The sequence below is a fragment of the Solea solea genome, chromosome 8 (assembly GCF_958295425.1).
Source record: "Solea solea chromosome 8, fSolSol10.1, whole genome shotgun sequence".
Classification (NCBI taxonomy): Eukaryota; Metazoa; Chordata; class Actinopteri; order Pleuronectiformes; family Soleidae; genus Solea; species Solea solea.
The window spans coordinates 3,192,389-3,217,535 of NC_081141.1; the positions used below are offsets into that span (position 1 = coordinate 3,192,389).

Genomic DNA, 25,147 nt, shown 5'->3' on the forward strand with positions numbered 1-25,147 from the left:
TATCAGAATATTTTGCATACATTCTTTTTTTCTTTTCTTTTTTTTTGGCAGTTTCAGTTCAACTCTTGTGTCTAGAAAAAATAGGTTAGATTCTGAAATACACGGGAAAGTGAAACGATGTGAGGAGACCACGACGGTGGTGGACGGGTTTCATTTTCACGCACTTACACAGACATCTGCACATCGTTTTTGGGCAGCTTTGAAAATACATTGGCTCTCAATGAATCATACATTCATCACTACTCTAAAGTGTAGATAAATATTATTTATATATATAGATATACAGTACTTGTATCCTGCACCAGCAGAATTTAGGACTAGAACAGGCATCATTGACAGATTGGCTTGAGTACACATTTTAGATCAAATAGATTAGTGGCGTTAGAGGGGCAGTTTAGAGGTAGCCTTGTGTCTCACTGTTGACTTCTGGAGGAGTCAAACTTCTTCTGAGCCCCAAAAGTGTTACATGTTATGAATTAAATACAGGAAAACGGGACATAATTTGCCGACATATAACAGATCTTTAATCTTTGTCATTGTTTTATATCACAGTGGCATCAGAAACGTGTTTTAATTTCAGGGAAGGAGTAAATGTTTGAAAACCAACATAAAATGGAAGGTGAGGCATTGGAACCATCATGAGGTGGTGAAGAGAGCGCTGTCTTAAAACACCGGTTCAAAATCTTCCGTATGTGTTCAGATGGACTGCCCGCTGCAGCATCGTTCACCTCATTCTCCGGACCCTCTTTTCTGGATTTCAACATTGCCTTTATTGCTTCACCTGTTCTACAAATCATTTCTCAACTGTCTGGAAACGACACATGCTCTGCTGCTACTAACTACTGTGCAATTATAAGGCAAATCCATGACAGGTTGGATCTCTTACATCTGTAGACCCTGTAGCAGGAACACGTGTGCTTGTTTTGAGGGTGCCGGACGTGGAAAGAAAAACAACACTGATTTTTCATCATGAGCAGGTGTGTTGGGAGTTGATTCTGCTGATTTTAATCTGCCATCTGTTCCATCACGTCACATGTGCTCTCGCCATGTCGGCGTATATAAAGCATGCAAAACTCAAACCCAATTTATTTCACCGACTTGTTTTTGGACAAACTCAGGTCAACGTCCATCCTGTCCCTCGGATTCATGACACACTCCAACCATGAGCCCTTGATGTTTGGCGGATGTTCTGCTCTCTGCAAACACAGACACTGGTCGGGCTTTAAAAGTGCCGTCAGCCAGGACTACGTCAGCTGACACCATGATGTCTCAGGACCGTTCTATGAAATGAGTTTTTGAGTCTATGTTTTGGATAATGTTAACAAAAGTAAACAGCAGATGTACAAGAATATAGCATTTGAAACTATGATGGTCTCGCTTTGACACTCTCCAAGCACGTCCTTGGACCAAGAACCTAATTTACAGCGGGAAGTCGTTCCTCCCTTTGGAGAGAAGTCCCTTTCTTTTTTAGGAGGCGTACATGTCCAGCCGGGCCCCGTAGTGGCGGGACATGAACCCGGGATGTGTGGATGCGCTGTAGGAGAGGCTGCTCCTCTGGGCGGACCCGATTTTTCCCGATGGAACCTAATGGGAGACCCGTAAGGGACAGTTGAGGGTGTTAAAAAGCCAGCCGTCTCTCACACCTCAGTCACTACTCCCCCCTCCTCTCAAGTCCTTTCTGTCTCAGCAGGGCCACCATAGTTCTGACGTCTACCTTCCTGGATGTAGACACTCTCCCCCCCCCTCCATTTTCCAGCTGCTATGAATAATCTACCACAACACAGACTCAATAGCACATCAATGCTCAACAGTGACTATCAAAGGCAGGGTCTTTCCTTGCACATGAACAGATACATTTGCATTTTGGGGACATATTTATACCACATTCACCTCCTTTTAGATATTTACTGATACAACTGGGTTACAGAGAAACCACGGGTCACTGTCCTCATCTGTAATCATGAGCTAAAAGGCGCTCTTGAATTGCACTTTGGTAAAACATGGGGTTGAAATATTGTTTTTTTTATATTGGTATATACATGTGTATATATGTATATATATATATATATATATACATATATATATAAGTGTGTGAATATAAGTGATATACCAGATCATGTCAAATCAAAAGAAAGAAAAAGTTTGTTTTTGCTTGGATTTTAAAGTGAAACTGTCATTTGAGTCACTCAGGTTTGTAATGATGATCACAGTGGCTTCTGTTTCATGACTTTAGGGCAACAAAGCACCGGACATTAAAAACCATCTGCACCTGACACTCTTGAGATTTTGTGTAGTGGTTAAAGTTGAATTATGCTTTATATATATATGTGTGTGTATATATATATACAAAAATATATATTTATATATATATATGTACTTATTAATCCAAAAAAAGTCATAGTATAGTATGTCGTCCAAAATGTGACAAAAAAGTCATAGTTCAGTATGTCGTCCAAAATGAGACAAAAATGTCATAGTATAGTATGTCGTCCAAAATGTAACAAAAATGTCATAGTATAGTATGTCGTCCAAAATCACCCAAAAATGTCATAGTATAGTATGTCGTCCAAAATCACCCAAAAATGTCATAGTATAGTATGTCGTCCAAAATGTGACAAAAATGTCATAGTATAGTATGTCGTCCAAAATAACCTGGTGTCCATAATGCCACCACAATGTTTAAGTTGTTTGACAGCATTGGGATTTGAACCAGTGTCTCCTAGTTCAGGTTAACACCCAAATGGGAGCGTCACAAACCACTCAGCCAACTGAAACCGTACAACATGCTATCCAAGTTTGTTGTCCACAATCACCCAAAAAAGTCATAGTACAGTTTGTCATTCAAAATCACCCAAAAATGTCATAGTATAGTATGTCGTCCAAAATGTGACAAAAATGTTGTAGTATAGTAATAATAATAATAATTATAATTATATATATATGTATAGTTATCTATACATATATATACTATAACGCAATATATATACTAGTGTATATATATATATATATATATATATACATATACATACATATATATGTATATATATATATATATCTATATATATATATATATATACAGTCTAACCCTAACCCGTCTATTCAAGAGTTAATGTTGACGATTAGGTTACGAAACTAATTAGAAAACCAAAAATCCTACCTGGATTAACATCTTTGTTTATCTTATCCTTCACAAGTCTTCCATGTGGTTAGAAGCTTAAACTAAAACTCGTAGCTTTAGGGTTTTTTTTTTTTGCATAGAATTTGTAGACTAAAGTTTCTGAGATTGGTTTCTAGAATGCACTGAGAGACTCAAATGTCCTCAGTCCTTCTGTGCAAACAGTGGCCTTTTAGCTCAGCATGAGTTACAGCAGGAGACTTATTGCAGGGGACAGACATTGTCATGTACAACACTCAAGAGAAACAACTGAAGATACCCAGACTTCTTGTCTAATGCATTGGCGTGGGTTTCTGTCAACCAACAAACAACAGCACAGTATTTTGGGGGTTGGAAGGGGGGTGGAGTCCTATAAACCAATCCAATGGCACAGCAGCAGTAAAGGGAATATCATAGGGGGCCCATGTCATCTGCATTAGACGAGGGCGCGTAAACTTGGTATCCTCAGTTGCTCACTTACGTGACGGAAACAGAGCCTTTAAGGTGTGAAATGAACACTCTTCTTCTGTTTTGCCAAGCAGGTGAGAAAAAAAGAAATAAAAAAACAAATATATACATAAATGGTGATGACATTTCAGTACAATTTGCACTATGACAAAAATCAGGACACGGAGGGAACACAATTTCAGTATTTCAATAATTGCATTATGTGTTTAACACAAGAAAAATAACATCACATATTTACATTTTTGTAAATAACTCAGTTTAAGTGACCTTTGCGTGCGACTGTACAAGAAAGCAATGTACAAAACAAGGCGTTCTGGAGCAGATACAAAAGTTGTACTACACTGGACGTCATCTTTATATAAAATAGTCATGCATCTGGACTATAGGACATGCCGCGCTACACACTATAGAGTTTCTCTTTCGGTCAAACAAAACTATCTTTTACTCTATTTGAAAGAGCGAACACGGGATATATTCATAAAGCATCCGTCAGAACGCCAAGTACGCATGTGCAAAGACGTGTTAACCGCTGTTTTCAAGCCATGACAGAACGAGGAAAAAGTCTGAGAATGCTTTATAAATACAGTGTTCTTGTATTATACAACGCAGACCCCTCCCTCCCCCCGCCGCCCCCACCTCCCCCACAGCAGTAAACACAAAAAAAATAAAAGTACCTCTCTCAAGTATTAGTTTTAAAGATTTATTTTTTCTTCCATAGATCTTAGACATCTATTTATGTACAGTGTAATGCTCCAAAGTCAGAAATCCCGTCGTACTTTGAATCAACGTGACACACAAATGCACAGACACGAAACTGAAGGGAGAGAGAGGGGGGGGGGGGGGGAACTGAAAAGAGTGAATGGATGACAGAGGGCTAGTACTGCGAAGGAGCATGTACCCTTTTGGTCTTTATCCGTGCGGGATTGTCCTGGGGGTATCGAGACGGTGAGTCCGTGAGAAAAACTTCTACATCATCAGGCACTTCTTCTAGAAAGTTGGAGGGAACGAGTCCTTTGTGTCCATTGAGCTCTCCCTGCGGAGTAAGGACGGCAACAGTGAGACGCACTTCACAAGCACATTTCATAGCGCAGCCACAGCACCACTGAGGGACGGAAGGGAACTACTAAACTCTAGTAATCTAACATTCAAGGAATGCATGACATGACACTCAAGGACTGAGGTTAGGACTTATGGTGTGTTTCCACCAGTTCCAACAGCGTTGTTCTTGTTACCGTGGAGTAGTGACTTGCTGAGCGTATAAACGTGTTCATGTTCTATAAAAAAATCAAAGAATAAAACTGGCAACAAGTGAAAGCAACTGCGTTAATTATGTAGAGGATAAAGTGGTATAAAAACAAATGAATATTGGCTTGTCGTTGCAATATGGAATTAAAACTGAGTGTATTATTAGCAGATTGCTAAGAGCTAATTATTTTTTCTTCCTTTGTGTCTGTGCATGTGCTCCGTTTTATCCCCAAAACAATCATTTTATTTCCAGTGATTTCTTCGGACGCTCCCAAAGTAAAATTAAATCCTCCCACTTCCTAAAAGTGTGTTTGCACAGATGTGCTTTTACAAGCCTCCCATAGTTCACCTCTGAGGATGCAAATAGTCTAATAATAAGTCTTCTTGGTCCTCACCTTCATTTTCCTCCCCATCGAACACAAAACAAGAGAAGACTGATCAGCACACGTGACGTCGGTGTGTACTTACGTAATAAAAGCCATCTTCATCTATTTCACCAAAAACTGTGATGACATCGCCAGCACAGAAAGTCAATTCAGCCTGTCAGAGAAGAAAATAGTATTGAGAAACATTTGCTTTCATTTGAATTCTTTCTTAACCAAACAAAACATGAAATCTGTTGTGGGGGAGGGGGGGGGGATTTGATGAGTTTGAAATGCTGTGCTTCCTTCCCCAAATCAACGTGATGCATCTTAGCACACAGGAGTGTCAGCAGGTGGACTGTTGCGACTGTAAATGCATCAGATGTTGGAACTGTATAAAAGACGGGATTTGCAACACAGCGAGACACATCTGTCCTTATGAAAAGTCTTAAGACCACACAGACCAAACACAGCATTGTACAGTATGTGGGGGACAGGTCGACACAGGAGACCAAACCGTGGAGGGGGAGATGCTGGTTCAGGCAATGCATGAGGGGCTTCATGACCACCAGGGATTCATCACCCATCATCTGAAGCCCACCTCCTGATTTGCACTCCAACAAATGAGGAAGGAAACACACACACACACACAGAGCAGACAGTACCGTACCCTCCTCACCCTCACTCACCTCCTCATTCAGTCTGCTGCCCTCGTACTGTGTCGGTGGCAGTGCCAATAGAAAGGTGAGAGTAAGTAAAACCGGGGGGGGGGAAGGGCCAAAAGAACAGCACGGGACAGTAAACCTTCAATCCTCCTCAAGCTAACACAGTGCATACGTCAACTCCTCATTCAAAGTCACTTGTGTATAAAAATGACTGCCCTGTCTTTATGAATAGTCTGTCATGTAAAGACAAATATAAGTTAGAAAACACTCAAGAACCAGAGGACAATAAGCTTAGCACAAAGACTGGAATGAAGGGGAAAAGCTAAAAAAAATGACATGGTTTAAATGTGTATTAACCTCTCCAAATACATTACACAGCAAAAATAAAAAAGGAATAATATAAATTAGATTGACCTATTTAAACCCTCACCCTAACCCGATCACAGGTGTTTCCCCTTGTTTCCAGTCTTTCATGCTAGGCTAAGCCAAGCTGCTAACATTACATTTAACAAACATACATGATTATTATTATTTGTATGACTATTTATTGATAATCTGAAATTACAAAAGACAAATAGTGCTTTAAACACTGTTGTGATGATGTTGACAGAGAATGGTCGAGTAAAAAGTGGTTGCTGTGAACCACGGGAGGTCAGTACCTCTACGTCAACGTTAGGCGAACTCTCTCTGGGGTCGTAGTCGTACAGAGCGACCATTCTTCGCGTGGACATCGGGTGCTGACGGCCGCTCCGCCGGTTCCTCTCTGTTGAGATTAAAAGTAATAAAGACAGTGATTAGTGGTGTGAATATATCTTGTATAAAGTACTTGATGTGATACTTGAGCAAAGGTACAAGTATCTTACCAGAAAATGACTTTGGTAGAAGTTAAAGTCACCTTACTTGATGAAAAGTACCTTACATTTACTGTGCTTAAGTATCAAAAGTTATTTTCTGATATAAAATGTACTTATTGGAAGTAAAAAGTAAAATTATTTAAACAAAGTGTAAGTCCACTTGGAGCTGAAATCTGCGGCTAACAGCTGGTGCCACTAACAACCAGGCATTACGTCACCAACTCAACTTTTATTTTGCAGTAACGAGTAACGATGATGGTTAAGGGAAATGTATCGGAGTAAAAGTACATATAAGTAGTCAGAAATATAAATAACAAAGTAAAGTACAGATATGTGAAAATTGTACTAAAGTACAGTAACGAAGAATTTGCACTTTGTTACATTACAACACTGGAATATATACAGTATTGTGCCAAAGTCAATTAGATGTGTTGCTTTAGCAATGATAAAAAGACCATACAGTATAATTATTCCTCAATCAAATGGAAAATATGGAAAACAATTCTATGGGTTAGTTTGACTAAAGCTGGTGGTGACCTGAGGCTTTTGCACGGTGCTGCATATTAGAAAAAAGCCTCAATGAAGGATGCGATGATCAGTGACATCATGTAACAACGTTTCCAGTTCCAACAATAAGGAAATGGCAGTTACTACAGAAGAAACAAGTCCAAAGTTCACAGATGAATAAAGGACGGTGAGGAATGGCAAAGAGCAGTGAAAGCAAAGCAGAGAACAGAAGTGAATTTCACTGGACACAGACCTCTCTTGGATTTTCTGGACCTGCGATTTATCGAGCGGCCATCTTTGAAACGGTCGCAGTTCACTTCACGGGGAAGAGGAAAAGAATAATTAAGTGGGAAGAGTACAGGAAAGGAGAAAGGTAGATGACATTAAGAAGACATTAAGGGTAGATGTCGCAGACAAAGAGAAGAAGAGGGGAAACTGTGGAGGAAACAATGTCTCACCTAACTTCTCCACAGGAGTGTTGAGTGGCAGGAAGCCCTGTTGGAGGAGCTGGCCCATCATATCGTCATCCTCCGTTTGGATCTCAGAGACCATGTTACAAGGGATCAGACCAGCACGTTCTCTGATCTGAGCCCTGTAGAAGCCATCGGTGTCTTTGTTTCCAAACACCTACAGGAACAACGCAGTGACAGGAAGTCAGAGAGCACAACATCTCTACTTTTTGTTTCTGTGATTGTAGAGGCATTAAGACGGCATTCAAACAAGGATGTAAAACTGCAGTGCATAACTTTTAAATGATAAACAAATGAGTTTAAGCCGATCTGCTGCACATGACTCTCTTGTTTCTCAGTGTAGCAGTGTCTACATCTCGTATCTCCAGGAAGTGATTTGTTTTATGTAAAGACAGATGGAGGAAACAGCAACATTGAGCCCGTAAGGTAGGTTGGCAGTAGGTGTTGGACTAGAAAACCCTTCTTGCCCCCACTTGCCCCTGCGCTGCTGCCGTACACACAGATGCTCCCTCAGTCAGGTCGGATATGTTTGCTTGAAAGAGTCTGTCCTCAGATGAAGGATGCAGCATAACAAAAATCCCAAGAAGTTATGTACTGCAGCTTTAAATAATACAGCATATTGTTTTTCTACTTGGGTAAACAGAGTGGTGTATGGGAGTCAAGCCACCACCTTGATAATCTGGCCCTCCTTAAATGGCAGCTCTTCATCAGCAGCGTCGGGGTTTGGAGACATGGACAGCGGGTCATAATCAAACAGAGCCACAAACACACGGGTCGTCTCCTCTTGCTCTGATTCCTCGTAGAAATCCGCGGAGCGCCGTCCCCGCCCGTGCCTGCGGCCGCCATAACCATCTGTAACACAGAGGAGGCGTCTGCTGCTATTTCCAGCCTTTTATAGCCATTGCAGAGGCAATGAGAGCAGAAGATGTCTCTTTATTGGAGCTGACAGGGGAGAGGGCGATGAGAGTAATGTGTGAAAAAAGAGCCAGAAATCAAATAACTTAGTAGTTTTTTTGTTTGTTTGTTTTTTTAATCTCTCTCACTTTGAAAAACGGTTGAATACTCGTGTTGTTTTCATGCACCAAAATGTACGTAAAAAGGCTCCGTGCAATTGCAGCACAGGGCCGTTCTTCGTTCACACATTTCTGCTTACTGGCGTGACAGACACTGCACTTCACAGTACACACACACACACACACACAGCACAGACAGGAAACACACATCAAGCAGTTTTTGTAGTGAAAGGGAAACTTAATGACTGTGGACACCAGGAGGACACAAGTAAACACTACACTAAGTTTCATTGCTGTTTCACTGCCTTATCTCACAGAGGCTGATCAACACGCATGCTTTGCCGGGACTGGGAATTTTAAAGAGAGCATTCCTACATCAAATGCAGATGTAATGGCATGCTCTTAGGCCACATCTGGAAACAATGTGCAGCAAAAAACAATAAAAAAGGCAAAGGACACATGTTCCCAAAGGAAGTAACACATCTAATGCCCCATTTGTTCCTGGCAACACAGATATCAGGGACAGTGAGGGGGAAGGGATGAACCTGATATCGGTTCCCCATGCTTCTCATGGATCACCATGTTAAATGTTTCGATGGCAGAATGTTAGTCTGAGTAATGGCTGAGAGACACAACAACCAATACCAGTGAAGCAAGTAGAGATATTCTTTTTTTAAGAGTGAGCTTCAGTGGTGTTAAGACATGTTCGGTTTGGATGGCAGCAGAGTTAATGGACCCAATGATTCCAACAAGGCAGGATCTTTTCCAGTAATGTGCCTTTCCTTCTCACCCGACTTTAAATTGAAATGCAAAAAAAGAATTTGCAGTGCAAAATTGACAAAAGAACCGGGCTGCTGGCTCATAAAGGTGGGAGAAGAAGGAAAGGAACAGTTGGTGGCAAAGGAAAGGGAGGATGAGGGCAGGCGTAAGTTGAGGTGGGGTGGGAGAGCAGTCGGGATATGGAAGTTGAACGGGAAGAGTGGGTGGTTTGGGGGTTATTTGGGATTGAAGGATCGGGGATTACATACAGGGAAAGAAGTTTCATTCTCCAGCAACGGAAAAAAGTGGCCAGTCTTGTCTTCACCCCGTCAGCTACATTTAGCTAAGCTCAGCTAAACTAAACAAAGCAGCAAACTGTCCAGCACAGAACAGATCACCACATCACTGCATGTGTTTGTTTTTTTTTTTTGGCCTTGGTCAGGTATACTGTCATCTTTAAGAGAAGCCGCATCACATACCATATTGATCCTCTGAGGACATAGATCGCCATATCCTGCGCCGAGCTACACTGCCAAAGTAAACATCCTCCTTGACGGGTGAGAGGTTCCCCTCACTCCCCTCACTGTTACTGTCCATGGTGATCTCTACAGAAGACACCAATCACAACGTTACGGTCACACACACACACACACACACACACACACACACACTCTGCTCTACCCCATGGCCCCACTCACTCATGCTGAGACAGTAGGATGATGAGGTTGCCCTGAGGTGGGGTGTACAGGGCAACAGGTTTCACTCTGGAGTCACTGGGTGTAAAACAGCAATGCTTTTTTTTACGTTTGGGAGGGAAGGTCAATTTGGGGCAATCACGTCAACATGTTAACCCACAGTGAACACGGTATCTGGGACAACCCTGCATGTGCAAAATCCAGCTCATGAGGATGGAGAGCTACAGTGTGTTCTTACAACCCACAGAAAGATAAACGACTACATGGGCATTTTTTTAAGCTCTTTGGGAGAAATGTACAGCTCGGCTCACATGGGTAAAGGAAACACATGGATTAAATAGCCCAAAGATCAGTGGCCCTGCAGGTGGGGATGAGACGTCTCCTCACACGATGACCTCACTAACCAATGGATGGGATGGGTCGTCGTTGAGGGGGGTTGCCGATGTGAACCGGCCTCCTCCCCGAGTTGTCCAGGCGATCGGCGCTTCCGTGTGACGGTGAATTCCCAATGATCTTTAGAATAAAAAAACAACAAAAACGAGGTTAGAGGACAAACTGGGTGCAGGGGGGAAGACAAAGCTAACACTTAAACTCAATCAACAAAAAAAAAAATCCTGTTTAAACAACTGAAACCCACAAGAGCAAATGATGTGGCTTCCATTTGTCCTTGGGAATGCAAAATAATAGGGGGAAAAAAAATCCATAAAACATCAAAGAAATTTGACAAACCATCGAAACAAGTAAATAAATCAAATCAACCCCAACACAACGACAAGACCTGGGGGTCAGAAAGGGTCAGATGCTTAACTAAAGACCATTTTTGCTTGGACTGTTTTGTTCTGTGCATGTCAGCTCCTTGACGAGAAAAGGAAGCGAGCGACAAAAGGCTGATGATGTGCAGATGGCGACAAAAGGGAGGAGAAAGAAAGAGGCGATGGGAGGAGAGAGGAGAGCACGAGCTGAGTGTCATTAAAAAATGGATACAGATGTGGTTAGATGAGCAATGCTATTATATTTTCATCCTGGGGCTTCGCATCACAACAATCGACACATTTACTTGATCAAAGTGATGATGAACATGAGAATTTTGTGCTGAGACAAGTGAAAGAGATAAACCAGTGATGATGCGTAATGGGTTGAAAGCTAAATGAAGCACAGCAGGCCGCAACACTCTTGAGCTAATGCTGCACGTGAGAGGCGCACAATGCTGAAATAAAGCTCCAAGCACAAGGTGGAGAGCAGCTGCGAGTCACTGAGAGCAACATATGAAGCCAGAAGCAGCACATTCACATGCACTGCGCAGACACTTCCCTGTAGGTGGAACCTTTCCCCCTCAAAGACATGAGAAGTCAAAACTTAGTTAAATGGCCTTTAGGTAATAAAAAACAAAAAGCATTACTTTAAAATACACCTGACATTCTGAGAACAAGCAAAGCAATTCACATAAAACGGAACATCAAACCAGACCAACCACGGACACTGAGATCATTTGTCATCAAATGAAACAGAAAATGCCAACCAAAAATCAAAGGAAAAGGTAATTTCAAAGGAAAAAAAAACAAACATTGTGAATGGAAAGTACAGCAGAAAGTGTGAATCACACACCAGCGAATGGTCCCGGGTGAGCCTGGACAAAGACTGGGCCCTAGCCTCTCTGTGGGGGCTGTAATAGACCCTGTCCAGCTCGTTCAGCCGGCCCTCGCTCAGGGCCCCCTCTCTGGAGTAGTTTCGCGGCCCAGCCACCCGACAAGGCCCAAAATGCTCCCTGTTTCTAAAGTCACCCTTGTCTACCAACTTGACTGCAGTGACTGGAAGGTCAGAGAACTCTTCCTCCACGCTGCACTGACGGGTCAGAGTTCTTTTACGGCCCATAGCCAACGCTCGCCTCTCTACTGGGCCCTCACAGTGGATGATGCGCACGGGTCCCCGCATTGGGCTCGCTTGAGCATAGTATCCTCGATGCCCCCGACCCAAGGAGCCTTCCTCCTCGCTGCCGCAGTCTAAACCACTGTCGGGACTCTTGGTGTTCTGGCGGTTGGGGCGTCCCAGACTACGGTCGTCTGGATTGTAGTAGTAGCGGTAGTCAGTGAAGCGAGGGGAGGAGCGCTGGCGCTGCAGGAGGCGCGTGGTCTTGTTGGGGGCGGGGTGATTGTTCATGTGCGGGTCCTGGGGGTACATCCGCCGCTGGGCGTGTGGCGTTCCCGGCCGCCCGCCGTCTTCGAAGCACAGCCGCTGGCCCATGCCGTCCACGCTGTCCTGCTCCTCCTCGGCCACCTCGGGGATGCTGTGGAGACGCTTGCTGCGGAGTGACTTCTGCTTCACCACCTCCTTCTGTAGGTCCCAGCAGTCTCTTTCCTCGGCTAAGTCCTGACGCTTGTAATATGCCTTCGGTCGACACCCAGAGGCAACGGTCCGCCATTTCGCAGGTTCAGTTAGTTCAATTCAAAAGGTTTTCAGTTTATATTTTTGCGAGGGGGAAGGGGGGGTTGAAAAGTTTTTTCGAGGTTTTAGAACAGGCAGGAAACAACACAGAATGTGAATAGAACAAATGGGGGAGGGAAGACAAAATAAAGACAGAATTAGTTATTTGTGGCAATGTAGTAAGACATGCAGTCTCATTCCATGAGAAGGAAATGGCATGCTCTGCTCTGAAGAGGAATCTGTTAAGGCTAAACTGAGCACGGAGGTTTAATGTGAAGAGATGGTTTATTGATGGGAAGTCAGAAATATTCAAACCAAACGTAAAGGGCCATGCTGAGTTAATGCAGTGGGTGAGAGGTAAATGGAAACAGTGGAGGTGAAATGAATGAATAAACCATTAAAACAGGAAGCTATAGAATCAGGTGCTAAGAGAATACTGTTATAGCACATAGGAGATGTTTCCTCTGTGAGCACAGAGGCAGGAGCAAACTTGATCATTCACTTTTTGACTAATCCTTTAACATTACCGTGACTAAACATTTCAAAATATCAACAGAAGGGGATGGATAATGTGCAACCGGCATGGACAAATAGATGGCAGCGGTGTAAAAGGAGACGCTGTATTGGCCATAAACACCACGTTAGTGAAGTGGACAGAAACAGAGACAACCTGACAAGTATGCAGTGACATTGCTCAGAGTGACGTCACTCAAATCCTCACGGAGACAAGCTCGTGTACCGACGTCTGTACACCGACAACAGAAAAATCAAAACATCAGGACGTGACGGACGTAAACAAAAGTGAACATTTCCATTTAAGTACTCACTTAAATGAGATTCCCATATGCCCTTGATATGCCATGACCCTTCGACACAGTACAGCACATTAACATTTTGCATATCAACATCTCATTCCTCCAGTTGAAGTCAACATCTTTAGTTCTCCTTTGGTGCAGTGTTAAAGAGCATCCAAATGCAACGCAAACCATTAAAAAAAACCAAACATCATTATTGTCGTTTACAGGCGTGCCCCTCTGTCATGCTGCACAGTTACGTTCACACAGCCATTCCCATGAGCGCAGCCTTGAATGAATAAAAGCAAGTGCTGCAGGGTCAGGGGTGGAGGAGCAGACTGGTGTGGGGGAACTCAGACAGGCAAAGGGGCGTGAGTACAGAGCCTCTGAGAGAAAGAGAGCATGTTCCTCTGCAGGTGGCAACACCCAACCTCCCAACCCTCCTCTACCTGCCCTCTAACGCCGCAACAGGCTCGCCGCGTGCGGTCTAAAGTACCTTTAGAGTGTTGTGAGAGTTGATACTGCGCCTGCGACCCTCCTCCAGCTGCATCTCAGCGTAAAGATCTTCCTCGTCCTCCTCCATGATGTCGGACAGGTCAGAGCCCCGGCTGCTCTCCGTGTGGTACTCCTCACTGTGGCTGTAGTGGTGGTGATGGTGCTGCTGCTGCTGCTGCTGAGAAAGGACAGAAGTGCAGTGTTAAAGACGTATAATGTCGGATTATGAGAGACTGCACTCGCTGGAGACACAAATATAATCTATAAAGAAGCAGAAATGAGTTAATGAGTAAAGATTTGTCCATTTGTATGCGTCTGATTTTCATTTTCTTCCTAAAAACAAGTTCAGTACATTCAGTGATTGGCTGAGCAGGGCTTTTTTTGTGCTGTTTTTGGAAAGTACCTGTCTGCCCAGCTCTGAGCCTCGGAGGAACTCATCCACGGAGGCTCCTCTCCGCCGTGCATGAGGGGAGTCGTAGCCGTCCTCCTCCTCATCAGAGTTGAGCGGATGCAACGTGTTTCCTCGTTCACTAAAGATGTTCCTTTTCTCAATCTGACAGGAGACATGTTAAGACTTAAATTGAAAGTATATCCAAATTATTTCATGCAGCAGCAAATGTATCATTTATTTTACTAAGCACAATTTACCATGAGCATAATGGAAAATCCAGCTCGATTCTGTCACATGATGTGATTTACATTGTTTAAAACACTGTATATTTACATGATATAAACTGTTGTAAGACCCATGAACGTACTCTGTTACCCTCAGCAAACACTCTCTGGGCAGCTTCCCTGGCCATGGCCTTGGCGATGGTGTTTGTGATGGGGACTCCCTGAGGCTGCGGCAGGATTCTCTGAGGAGAGGGCGATCGCCGTGGCTGGAAGTGCGGCGGCTCAAGGTTGGATCCGCGCATGGAAGGCAGCGGAGATGGGGATCGCTCCCAGGGCTGGGCTGTCCGTAGGCCAACCTCATGCTCTTTGGTTTCAGACTCTCTGGCACTTACGGACGGCTTGGACTTAGGCATGGGCTGGCGTTGGAAATGGGGCTGGGGAGGGGGAGGAGGGGGAGGAGGGGGGTGACAGACGGGCTGCGAGTGCGGCTGTGCGTGGGGCAGAGTGTGGGGCTGCGCTCGAGACAGAGCCTGCATCTGCGGCTGTGGGTGATTCAGGGGATACGTCGGATAAGGAGGGTGCGACATGGGGACATGAGGTGGCGCTGTGGTTCGATGGGAGAGGCGCGGAGAGCCCAAGAGATTGTGTGGAATGACGGCTACCGGCGAGTCCTGCGACTCTCCTTGTGTGGATAACGTCCTTACTATGACTTCCCTCGCCTCCAAACACTGAATCCTGTTTAGCTCCACGGTCACATAGTCTGCTGTGGGGTACAAGACCTCTGCTATCTGCATTCACAAAGAAATCACAGGAGTCCTTACCAAGAATGCAATTCACAGTGTTAAGATGCAAAAGCATTTACGCCACAGAAACATGAACTTGCAGATGTTGAAAATGCATGTATCAGTGATGAAGCACCACGTTACAGCTGTAACTGAAGCAATGCCTGTTCAAAGAGGCTAAATATCGGCATTATACATTTCTTCCAGGAGATGGCAGTGTAGTCCTACTGACTGAAGTCAACACTGAGGCCTAGGTCATAAAACTCAAAAGACATTACACTGACGTGTGAGACGCGGGCTACCTTTTGTCCCTTTGTGCACACAGCGTAGCCAATCACGCTGGCCCCGTTTGACATCCCTGAAGGTGTCAGAGGTGGCGGCTTCCATCTGACCTGCAGGAACCCAGGAGTCTGACCACACTGGACCTGCACCTCCTGCGGGGGGAGAGGGGGGCCCGGGGAGCATAACAAACTCGCTGGATAAGGAGAGAGAAGAAAAAAAAGAAAAAAAAGAAAAAAAAAGACAGCTCAACAGTGGCTGATCCATTTTCTGCCAGGCTGACCAAATATGAACGCGCTGACCTCAGCACTACGTTCAGTAACCATTTCACCGCGGCATACGAGGTCCTGCAGGGCGCCGTGATATAAAGCATACAATTGATCGAAAATAAAATGAGATATTTCCGTATTGAACAAAGGGCATTTATGATGTAGTGACAGTTGAATGGAGTGTTCATTGTAGCCCAAATGCTGCAGTTTATTTATATTCATCTCTACGCAGCTTTATTGTGAGGTTTTTATTCATATTTTCCCGTCATTCAGGCAGAAGGTGCAAAGGCAATGTTTGCCGACACGAGCCCGTCAGTGTACAGTATGTACTGTGACAGCACCAATACTGCCAAATACTCACTGGAAATATTCTATGGAACATCAAAAAAAAAAAAAAATCCCTGGAAATCTGTCAGGGATGCATGCATACTAAACAACATATCCATCTGTGCAACGCTGCCGCTCCCCTGCAGTCGCACAGTGAGGGTGAAGCAGTCAGCAGTATCTCGGAGCTGCGGCATGCAGAAGTGTGCGGGTCAGACAATCTACATTATTGCAATCTTAATCACATTTCAGCACACAACTAATGAAGTCACTGGTTTAAAGAGCACATGAAGGCCTAATATAAGAGAGCCTCCAGACAGCGTCCCCCTTATCGAGTTGTCCGCCACCAACACCGAGACTATTTCGGCTGCCTCTAATTACTAAGTTCAATAGACGGATCATTTAATGAACTCTCAGCATGTTCTCTCGTCAGCTGCCAGTGAAAAACGTCAATTCAAACATCGGCATCCGTCTCTCACTGTCCTCCCTCCCCCCTGAGTCTCTCTGAGCCCTTTCTCTTCCCTCCCTTTTAACATTTCACAACTAGTTAGTTGTCTTCATCATCTCTGACTGTAACCTTTTAACCCTAACCTCAACAATGCAAGATTTGAGCCCGAGGTTAGAATGTGACAGGCATCATGTGAGCAGTCCAAATAAAAAAATGTCAGCTGAATAGAGCTGAAACAATTAATGGATTCATCGATTATTAATTGATTACTAAATTATTTAATCGGTCCAAAGCTGTTTTCATGATTAAAACAAGATTTCCAATTGTTCAAGCTTCTTAAATGTGAGTATTTTCTTCATTTCTTTGCTCTGGACAACAAAGAAATCATTTTGGTATGTGGACAAAATAAGACATTCGTGAACGTCATCATTTCCAGGTTTGATGAACAACGATTGACATTTTTTAACGTTTCCTGACATTTTATGAAAATAATCGATTTTAGCACCTCTTGTGCTACCAAGACTTGGTAGTACACCCTTAAAAGTGTGTCCCTCAAATTCCCCCAAAGCAACAATGCCACATTTCTGAATCATTTTTGACAACTGGCTAAATATTTTCTACACACACACAAAACAGCACCATAACTGAAGCTGCCTGTGTAGAGACTCACTCTTATCGGTTCTCACTTTAAAGGATTTGCTGTAACGAGAGCCAGGCTGTGAGGCCTAAGTTAATGCTGGCAACAGCAAAGCATCAACGAGCCTCGTGGGAGCAGGAATCCCAGAGATCTATCCTCACTATTTACACTAATTTGGCTTTGAGAGACTCTTTTTTTTCCCCCCCAGTGTTATGTAATTTCATTCAGCAAATACTTCTCCAGTGTTTCGTTTTTGCAGATCTCTCTCTATTTCTTTTTTTTTTTAATACCATGAACGTCTCTTAACGCACGAGTGCACAAATAAATCTGTGAGGGCAATCAAAAAGCGTCTAGGGACGAATGAAAGAAGGCGGAGGTATTTGTCAGGTTTGCAAATGTAATACGGCAGAGTAAACAAAATGTTAAATATCAGATGGCTTCCGTCATGTAATATCAGACGGCCTTGAAACAGAATAGACTACAAGGATGGAGGTAACAGGAGAGTAATGTCTGCGTGAGACGCAGTAAATCACGGACAAACCACAAATATCAACTTCATAGTATAAGTGTCCCTGAACATGAAGAATAAAGGCGTAAACGTGGGGAATGTTTTGAAGTCTGACCTGCAGGCTGAGTGCAGAACTCCACCGAGATTTCCCTCTTTTCCCTTTGATCCATCGGAAGCTGCCAAGGCACCTGGTGCGGCTGCGCCGCAACCTTCACCTTGTGAACCGTCATCGACTTCAGGTTGAAGAACTTGTATCTGTAGCCCCCTGCCTTCACCATGTCGTACTCGGCGCCGTTGAGGAAGATGGTGTGACTGTAGTTGCTGTTGCTGGGCATCCACGAGAGCTCAGCGGAGGCCTGTGTGATGTTGTCCACCCGAAGGTAGTAAGGTGCCACCACCACGTCCTTGCCTACGAGCAGAGTGCACCGGAGCTCGTCCGACGGGCCCCGGTCAGTGATGCTTTGCACTGAGATACGGTAGGTGTTGGTGGCTAGATTAAGCTTTTCAATCAGAGACTTTGTCCTGCCCCCGTAGGGGACACTCATGCGCACCTCCTTATCCACCAAGACATTGTAGCCACTGATGGAACCCCAGCCCAGCGGGACCACGGGAGGATCCCAACCAATAATGACACTCTTGGCCAGTTGTTTAATCAGCGTGATGCGGCGGGGATAAGGCACAATGTCTTCACCGACCTCGTCAATGTTGACATCCAGGGTTCCCGTGCCATTGCTGGAAGAACCCAGTAGGTCGATGCCCAAGCTGCTCGTACTCAGACAGTCTAGTTTACTGTCAGACAGCAGGCTGCTTATGCTCGTTCCTGTTCCTGTGCCGACCCCCAGTCTCTGAGACCCCAGGCTACTGTGGTTGAGGTAGCCAGGTTGTTTAGCCACTGTGTCCCTGTGCTGGACAGAGGATGTCTCCTCATCTTTGACAAAATCCACAAAATTGGAGGGGACGAGGCCCCGCTGTCCATCCAGCAGCTCTCCTGTGGAGCAGGGAAAAAGCAGACGGTGATATTCAGTATAAAACCACAACATAAAACAATAATGTCCGCTCGGTTCAGACCTTCATAAAAGCCATCCTCGTCCATTGTCCCGTAAACGTAGAGGTATTTCCCTGCCACCAGGGGGAGCTCTGCCTCAGGATGCTCATTAGGCCCATCATAAGGATTGTAACTATAGCAGGTAAAATATAATAAATGACAACAAAGTGTTATATCTGATACATGTTATACAATTGTACAAGAATCTTTTTTTTACAGTGTTCACTGATATACTGAGATTTTTATTTATTTTTTTACAAATCTAACAGAGGTGGAGACAGAGTAGGCTGAAAGCTCTGGCTCAGTGTCACCTTTTTTTTCCACATGCTATGAGGATTCCAATTATTTTTTGTGCTGACAGGTCATTTTCTTCAGAGATAGAAACACTGAATCATCTTTAAGACCAGAGCGGAGCCTCGCGAGGGAAGGCAAATCATCTGAGCAACATTTGTCTGGGACTGTAAGCAGCTTTTTCACTTGACTGTTAAGGGGGATTTAAAGGATTTTTTGGCCACCTCTCGTGAACAAAACACTTTGCTTTGGACATTTATACTGAGTCACTCTGGTCTGGGAGGTCTTGTAATGTGAACACGAAAGCTCCAGTTGGCAGTTTTTGGAAATACAGTGAAACAAACTGGAACACTTCCAAAGAGAAAACTTATCTAATCTGCTTAATGAATTATTTATTATTATTAACAAATGGGGAGGGAAACGATACAATTTGCAATTCATTTGTTTCAGCTTTGAAACATAAGAACATAAAATGGTGCTGTCTTGCAACGACACATGATAATGCCAACAGCCTCATGGCAACAATCATAAATGACATAAACTGACAAATAAAAAAATAAGTCTAACAGAGAGAATGTTTTTTTTTTTTGCAAGCTAATATTGAAGAGGCTAAAAGCCCATTCAGAGGGACAATTTCCGCAGGAGTGTTTTGTTGCTGACTCAAATCTGTGAGTGCTGATTTCCCTCTGGCCTGCAGTGAATTAACAGACACAAAAATCCACCTAAACAGTCACATATCTACATGGGATCTCTGCTAAGGGAAGAACCAAAGGTGACTGGCGTGTTATGTGACGAGCAGCATCATTATTAACATCTGACATTCAACACCTCGTCATAGAATAATTGTCCTAATTATTGCTTTTAAAGCTTATCGGATGAAACAAGTCCAGCTTGTTTGTCTCTAGTGATTAAAGAAACATACGCTGTGTGAACATACCTGTACCGAGCAACACACAGTCGGACCTTCCCTGTAAATCTTGGTTTGGACCTGGTGGTTGAGCTCAGCTCTTTGTCCATCTAAATCAGGCAAACAGAACATCAACATCTAATGTCCTAAAAAAAAACATTACGATCAGTCCTGAGAAGCCAGCGTGCACACGTTTAACCAGGATGCTGCATAGATTTCAGATTAAAAGGTAGAAAATTACATTTTCTTCAAATCACAAACAAAGAGCAGTGAAAAACTAACATTAGAGAGTTGAGGTTCAAAGTGCTGTTTAACCTTCAGATACACTCTCAAGTTCAGTGACGCGCAGCGAGGTTCATGCTCTGGAGTGGGATGTACAAATATATGAACCCAAAAATAGAAGCTTATATTTCAATTTTGACACTAAACTGAAACATTTAGCTGTTTTAAAAGCTTTTAATTATGCTTTAATCAATTCCATACTGTTCAACAATATGATAACAAGGAAAATAAAAGAAGATTTATTAATATAAGTTACATTTTTTAAAATTGAAACTTTTTTTTGGCTTGATCCCTCTCTTTTTTTTAATTAAAATTGAAACTTGTGTATGGTGTTATCTTTAGATGTACATATATCTTGTAAGTCCATCTCTCCGTCACATGAACTGTGTAATCAAACATCGCTCATCGCTGCCTCACCTCGCCGCTGTCCCGTGTATTTGAACAGGAAAATGCGTTTTTGACCATAGAAATGTTGTAATCATACAGAAAACAAATGTATAGAACAGTCAAGTGGACAAATTGATTTTCTTTTATCATTAGTTGGTATTTGACTTGTCTCCCCTGCGTCCCCTGACTGCACGTCACTGTCTCAAGTTCAGTGTTGTCACTTGACAAACCTAATAACAAGATTAGATTTGTGCGAATTGCAAAAGAAAGGATTGTCTTCTTTAGTCCAGGCCAAGTTTGTTATTAAAAAAGTTTGGCTGGTCAAAGAGAGTTGTGAGAAAACAGAAGACGAGATGTTGCATAACAACAGACCTCAGAGAGGAACGCCCGCGCTGGGCTGCTGGCTCGAGTGCGAGTGAGGAATGTTGGCTTGACAGAGAGGAGCTCGGGTTTGTCCCCGCTGATCTGGAGAGGCCGAATGAACTCCGATATCAAAGATCTGCTTGTCGGAGCCTCATTGCCTGTGGAACAAACACAAACGTCTCTCATCAGATCCACAAATCAAAAACTTGAACCAAATAAATGTAATACATCATAATCGCTGTACGTAACAGTTAATTTACTAAACGACTGTCTCTGTCAAATAAAATCTAAAAAAATGGAAATACAAACATTTAAATATTCAATCATTTACAGTGCATGTCATTTAAGACATAAATCATATGAATACCCAATTCAGATTGTACTACCACTCGTACAGTTTATATTAAATCATTTCAGTTTCATTGCACAACATGAATATAACAGTAACTATTGACGCATTTGTGAATTCAAGTCAAATACACAACACAGGTTCTGTCAGTTAGAGAGCGTTTATCTCTGTGGTGGATTATTCCATTAGCAGCGTTGTGCTCCTTGTGCTGATTAAAAGTCAGAGGCCGAACCTGTAACACTTCTAAATCCAGCTGCGATTCTCTCACCTCCCTGCGAGAGGAGCGACATGTGATATGTGCAGAGCGGAGTTATAGTTGGCATCGCTTTCATCGACAGAGAGGATACACTTTTTTTCCCAACAGCACAGCACTTTGGCAAGAAGCGGCTGCATCAAGCAAAGCTCATTTGTTGGTGTCGGGTGGAAATGAGATGTGAAAATATGAACCCATACACCGCGGAGCACCCAGGATGTATCGATATTAATATTTTCAAAACACTGATGGTTAAATAGAAATAGAATAAAAAACTGACACACACCTTTTCCTATGGGGGCAGCCAGTCCATTTAGGAGCTGGGACAGGGATTTGTTGGGCGACCCAGGAGAGTCACATAGATTTAAAGGTTCAGTGCTGAGGATGTCGAACTTTCCCGCCTGGAGCCGGAACTTCTCCAGCTCTTTTGACAGGAGGTTGAACTGTTCACTCTGGTTCCGACATTTCTCCTCCAGCTCGCGGACTTTGGCCTGATGATAATGAGGAAGGAACGTCATCGAGGGAGGACAGAGAGAGACAGGGAAGGAAGGAAGGAAGAAGACAAAAAGAGTGATATGTGGGCAGATGAGGAAAGGGAAAGACAGAATGGTAAAAACAGAGAAACAAATTAAGTATACAACAAGTGTGATACTGTCAAACCACAAAAAGAACAAAGCATGAAATTTCACTGTGGGACTGTGAACATCTCTCTCATCAAGTCAAGGAACGACTTGACGGCGACTGACAGTAACAGACCACATGCACAGCTACAGGACACTCACTGCTGAAAGATGAGAAAGCATCTCGCTTTAAGGAAGTTTAACTTTACAGTCTCTTAGAGGATGAATCTGATGATAGTTTGTACTTTAAATTATTGTCAAATTATACCTTGAAAGGTCCAACAGCAACGTAGTAAACAAATAGCTACTTGTGTGTTAAAGGAATACTACATTTGGGGTAGTATTTTTTCTTACTGTAACGCTAATTCCGCACTTTATAGACCCACTCGTGGGGGGGGCGGGACCTCATTCCCAGAATGTAAACAGTGTCCGCCATCTTTGCTAACAGTTACGCTCACAGGACCAAGTGTCACTGGTGCGCACGTAACAAAGAAAAGAATGAAGATATTTCTCAACTCAAGCACAATTTTTCAAAAACACTACCCCTATTCTAGTAATACAAAGCTAAATGCTAATTGGTGAAGTATTCCTTTAAGTATCAGCTGCATACAGCTTTGAAACATTTACTAAAACATACAGTGACCAGCATGTTTAGAAAAAGACTTCTAAAAACAAAAATACATACACTCTTCCATAATGGAAGTTGGCGAATATCGTTGGTTTTCATAGGGAGATGTTGACAATAGAAAAGGATCATCAGCCATACTCTAAGAGCAGGAAACAAGCTAACACCGATACATATTTAGTTTGAGCAGGAATAAAGCAAAATTCCAGGAGCTACAGCCTGAGACGCCGATGCTACCGTGGAATTTTAACGCACTGCCCAAAACACACACACACACACACACAGCAACACCTGCTGCAACAGAACACTGTGCGCTGTTCTGCTAAGGCACTGAGTCCATGTCATGCAGACGCGTTGGGGCTGGATTTAAAAACATGCCGTTAGCAAACAGATGAAAGACAAAGAGAGTCCTGCATTTGTGAGACAGAATTAGTCACTTGAGATTAGTATTATGGGGTGTGCGCCAGGTACAGTCTTTAAAACACATGCTGGAGAACGTGCATGCAGTGCTACAAGGGCTCAAAGGATCACATTCATAATAACTTGCTCTAATAACTACCTAGACACAGTATAATATATGCAATATAATCAACATACAGACAAATAACACATAGACTTCAGCTAAACACGTGACAATAAACACAATAAGTTCTAGACTTTTAAATCTAAATTTGCCTCAATGTGATGATGGGGCTGTGGCATTTTTTTTTTAAAGAAATTGATCCATATTCTGAAACATATGGACATGGGAATATTTTCATCGGTTGTTAAGCGAACTCCACTTCCTGCTCTTCATTAAAAACACCTCCACATCACAATAATGTGCGTCAAGTATCCAGAGTAAACATGTGGGGACTTTACACCACACTGACTATACTAGAAAAGAAAAAAAATCAAGTGAATAAATAAATAAAAGCAATTCTGAAATACCTGCATGCTGTCCAAGTGGTTCTGTATTAGCATAAACACACACCCATATAGTGAACAGAGATGCAGGAAAGAAATAAAGCACAATTACAGGTCATGTGATCACTCATCCTCGTCTTCAAAACACATGAAATCAGGGGCTGTTTGTGAGTCACGCGCTACAAGGACAATAGACATATTAACTACATGACAGCCTGTGATGTTGTTTTCATTTATCCACTTTTCTGAAGAAAAAGAGTTGATATACAGCAATGTGAGAATAGAACTATACACTTATCCTGGGATTTATATTAAAAGAGAGAGCGAGAGAGAGAGAAAAAAAGGAGCACAAAGATTCAGGTACAAGGTCAAGAGGAGTAAGAACAGTCTGACTAGGCCTTTAAACTCCAGCAGTGAAATAAACCCCGCCCCCTGAGTCCAGATGCTCACCTCTAACAAATGGACAGCGCCTTCATGTTCCTTTTTAGCCTCAACCTGAGCCTGAAACACAAGGTTGCACCGTTTCAGTTCACTTTCGCGTCACTTTAAATACCAATAAATAAGTCATTATAAACAAATCACAAGGACCTTTGGCGCTCATTAGCCGCAGCCTCTGTCAGCACTAAGTGAAGCGGCAACGCTGATTTTTTGCAAAACCACAAGCAGCTAACAACACTGGGGCTTTGCTTTCAACATTGTGCACTGCATGCAAGAAAAGTCTCTACAGCTCAATCTACACATTTAGGGGCAGGGTGTCCAGGGTGTGACCCCGCCTTTCGCCCTATGTCAGCTAGGACTGGAACATTGGATTGATACGAAACTCAAAGTGAAGTAAAACCTGCTTTTTAATCGCATTGTAACCGCAGAGATGTCATCAAATAATTAAATTATTGTATAATTACAACAATGAAAAACCAGATAAATGTATATACAGCTGCAGTACACACAGTTTATGAGTCACACCTATCTAAAACTAACTAGCTAACAATAATAAATCCTCTTTCTGTGAAGGTTATAATGATTAGTTTATACTGACAGTGTTTTGTTTTGACTTGATAATCAACTTGATAATCATTGTGTGCCATTGAACAACATTGCATTATGCAGAGATATGGATTACGAAGAGCCTACCCATAATCTAAAAAGAAAAGTGACCATTTTAAACAAATGTATAATGATGTTCCATCAACAATAAACAAAGGATGGCTGAAGAATATGGATTGGGTTTTATAGAAGCGTCGGACTGTGTAGAAACATTGCATAATACATCCCATTTCTCTTGTGGGAACAAGAAACATCTGTTGAGAGTGTTCCACATGAACATGGGAGCATCTGTAGTCCTACGAATTTCATAA

The 25,147-nt window shown here is 43.0% G+C and overlaps 1 protein-coding gene across 23 annotated transcripts in view; it reads right to left on the minus strand.

Moving 5' to 3' along the window:
- Positions 1 to 1,326: 1,326 nt before the first annotated feature.
- rimbp2b (RIMS binding protein 2b) overlaps positions 1,327 to 25,147 on the minus strand; it is a 65,344-nt gene continuing 41,523 nt past the window's right edge. For 3 of the 23 annotated variants that reach the window (XM_058636148.1, XM_058636133.1, XM_058636147.1), the window contains 22 exons: positions 24,243 to 24,293; positions 23,817 to 23,837; positions 21,928 to 22,132; positions 21,049 to 21,197; positions 20,038 to 20,117; positions 18,833 to 18,942; positions 17,880 to 18,752; positions 15,602 to 15,774; positions 14,661 to 15,305; positions 14,306 to 14,455; positions 13,904 to 14,080; positions 11,798 to 12,577; positions 10,597 to 10,705; positions 9,977 to 10,102; positions 8,396 to 8,577; positions 7,714 to 7,882; positions 7,509 to 7,571; positions 6,554 to 6,657; positions 5,919 to 5,945; positions 5,336 to 5,407; positions 4,521 to 4,655; positions 1,327 to 1,584 (listed from right to left, as the gene is read on the minus strand). In XM_058636148.1, coding sequence (XP_058492131.1) covers positions 1,468 to 1,584; positions 4,521 to 4,655; positions 5,336 to 5,407; positions 5,919 to 5,945; positions 6,554 to 6,657; positions 7,509 to 7,571; positions 7,714 to 7,882; positions 8,396 to 8,577; positions 9,977 to 10,102; positions 10,597 to 10,705; positions 11,798 to 12,577; positions 13,904 to 14,080; positions 14,306 to 14,455; positions 14,661 to 15,305; positions 15,602 to 15,774; positions 17,880 to 18,752; positions 18,833 to 18,942; positions 20,038 to 20,117; positions 21,049 to 21,197; positions 21,928 to 22,132; positions 23,817 to 23,837; positions 24,243 to 24,293 — 4,518 coding nt within the window. In that variant the 3' untranslated portion in view covers positions 1,327 to 1,467. Of the gene's footprint in view, positions 1,585 to 3,080; positions 3,681 to 4,520; positions 4,656 to 5,335; positions 5,408 to 5,918; positions 5,946 to 6,553; positions 6,658 to 7,508; positions 7,572 to 7,713; positions 7,883 to 8,395; positions 8,578 to 9,976; positions 10,103 to 10,596; positions 10,706 to 11,797; positions 12,578 to 13,903; positions 14,081 to 14,305; positions 14,456 to 14,660; positions 15,306 to 15,601; positions 15,775 to 17,879; positions 18,753 to 18,832; positions 18,943 to 20,037; positions 20,118 to 21,048; positions 21,198 to 21,927; positions 22,133 to 23,816; positions 23,838 to 24,242; positions 24,294 to 25,147 lie in introns of those variants that run through there. The other 20 variants (XM_058636141.1, XM_058636134.1, XM_058636140.1 and 17 more) reach the window with 20 other exon arrangements.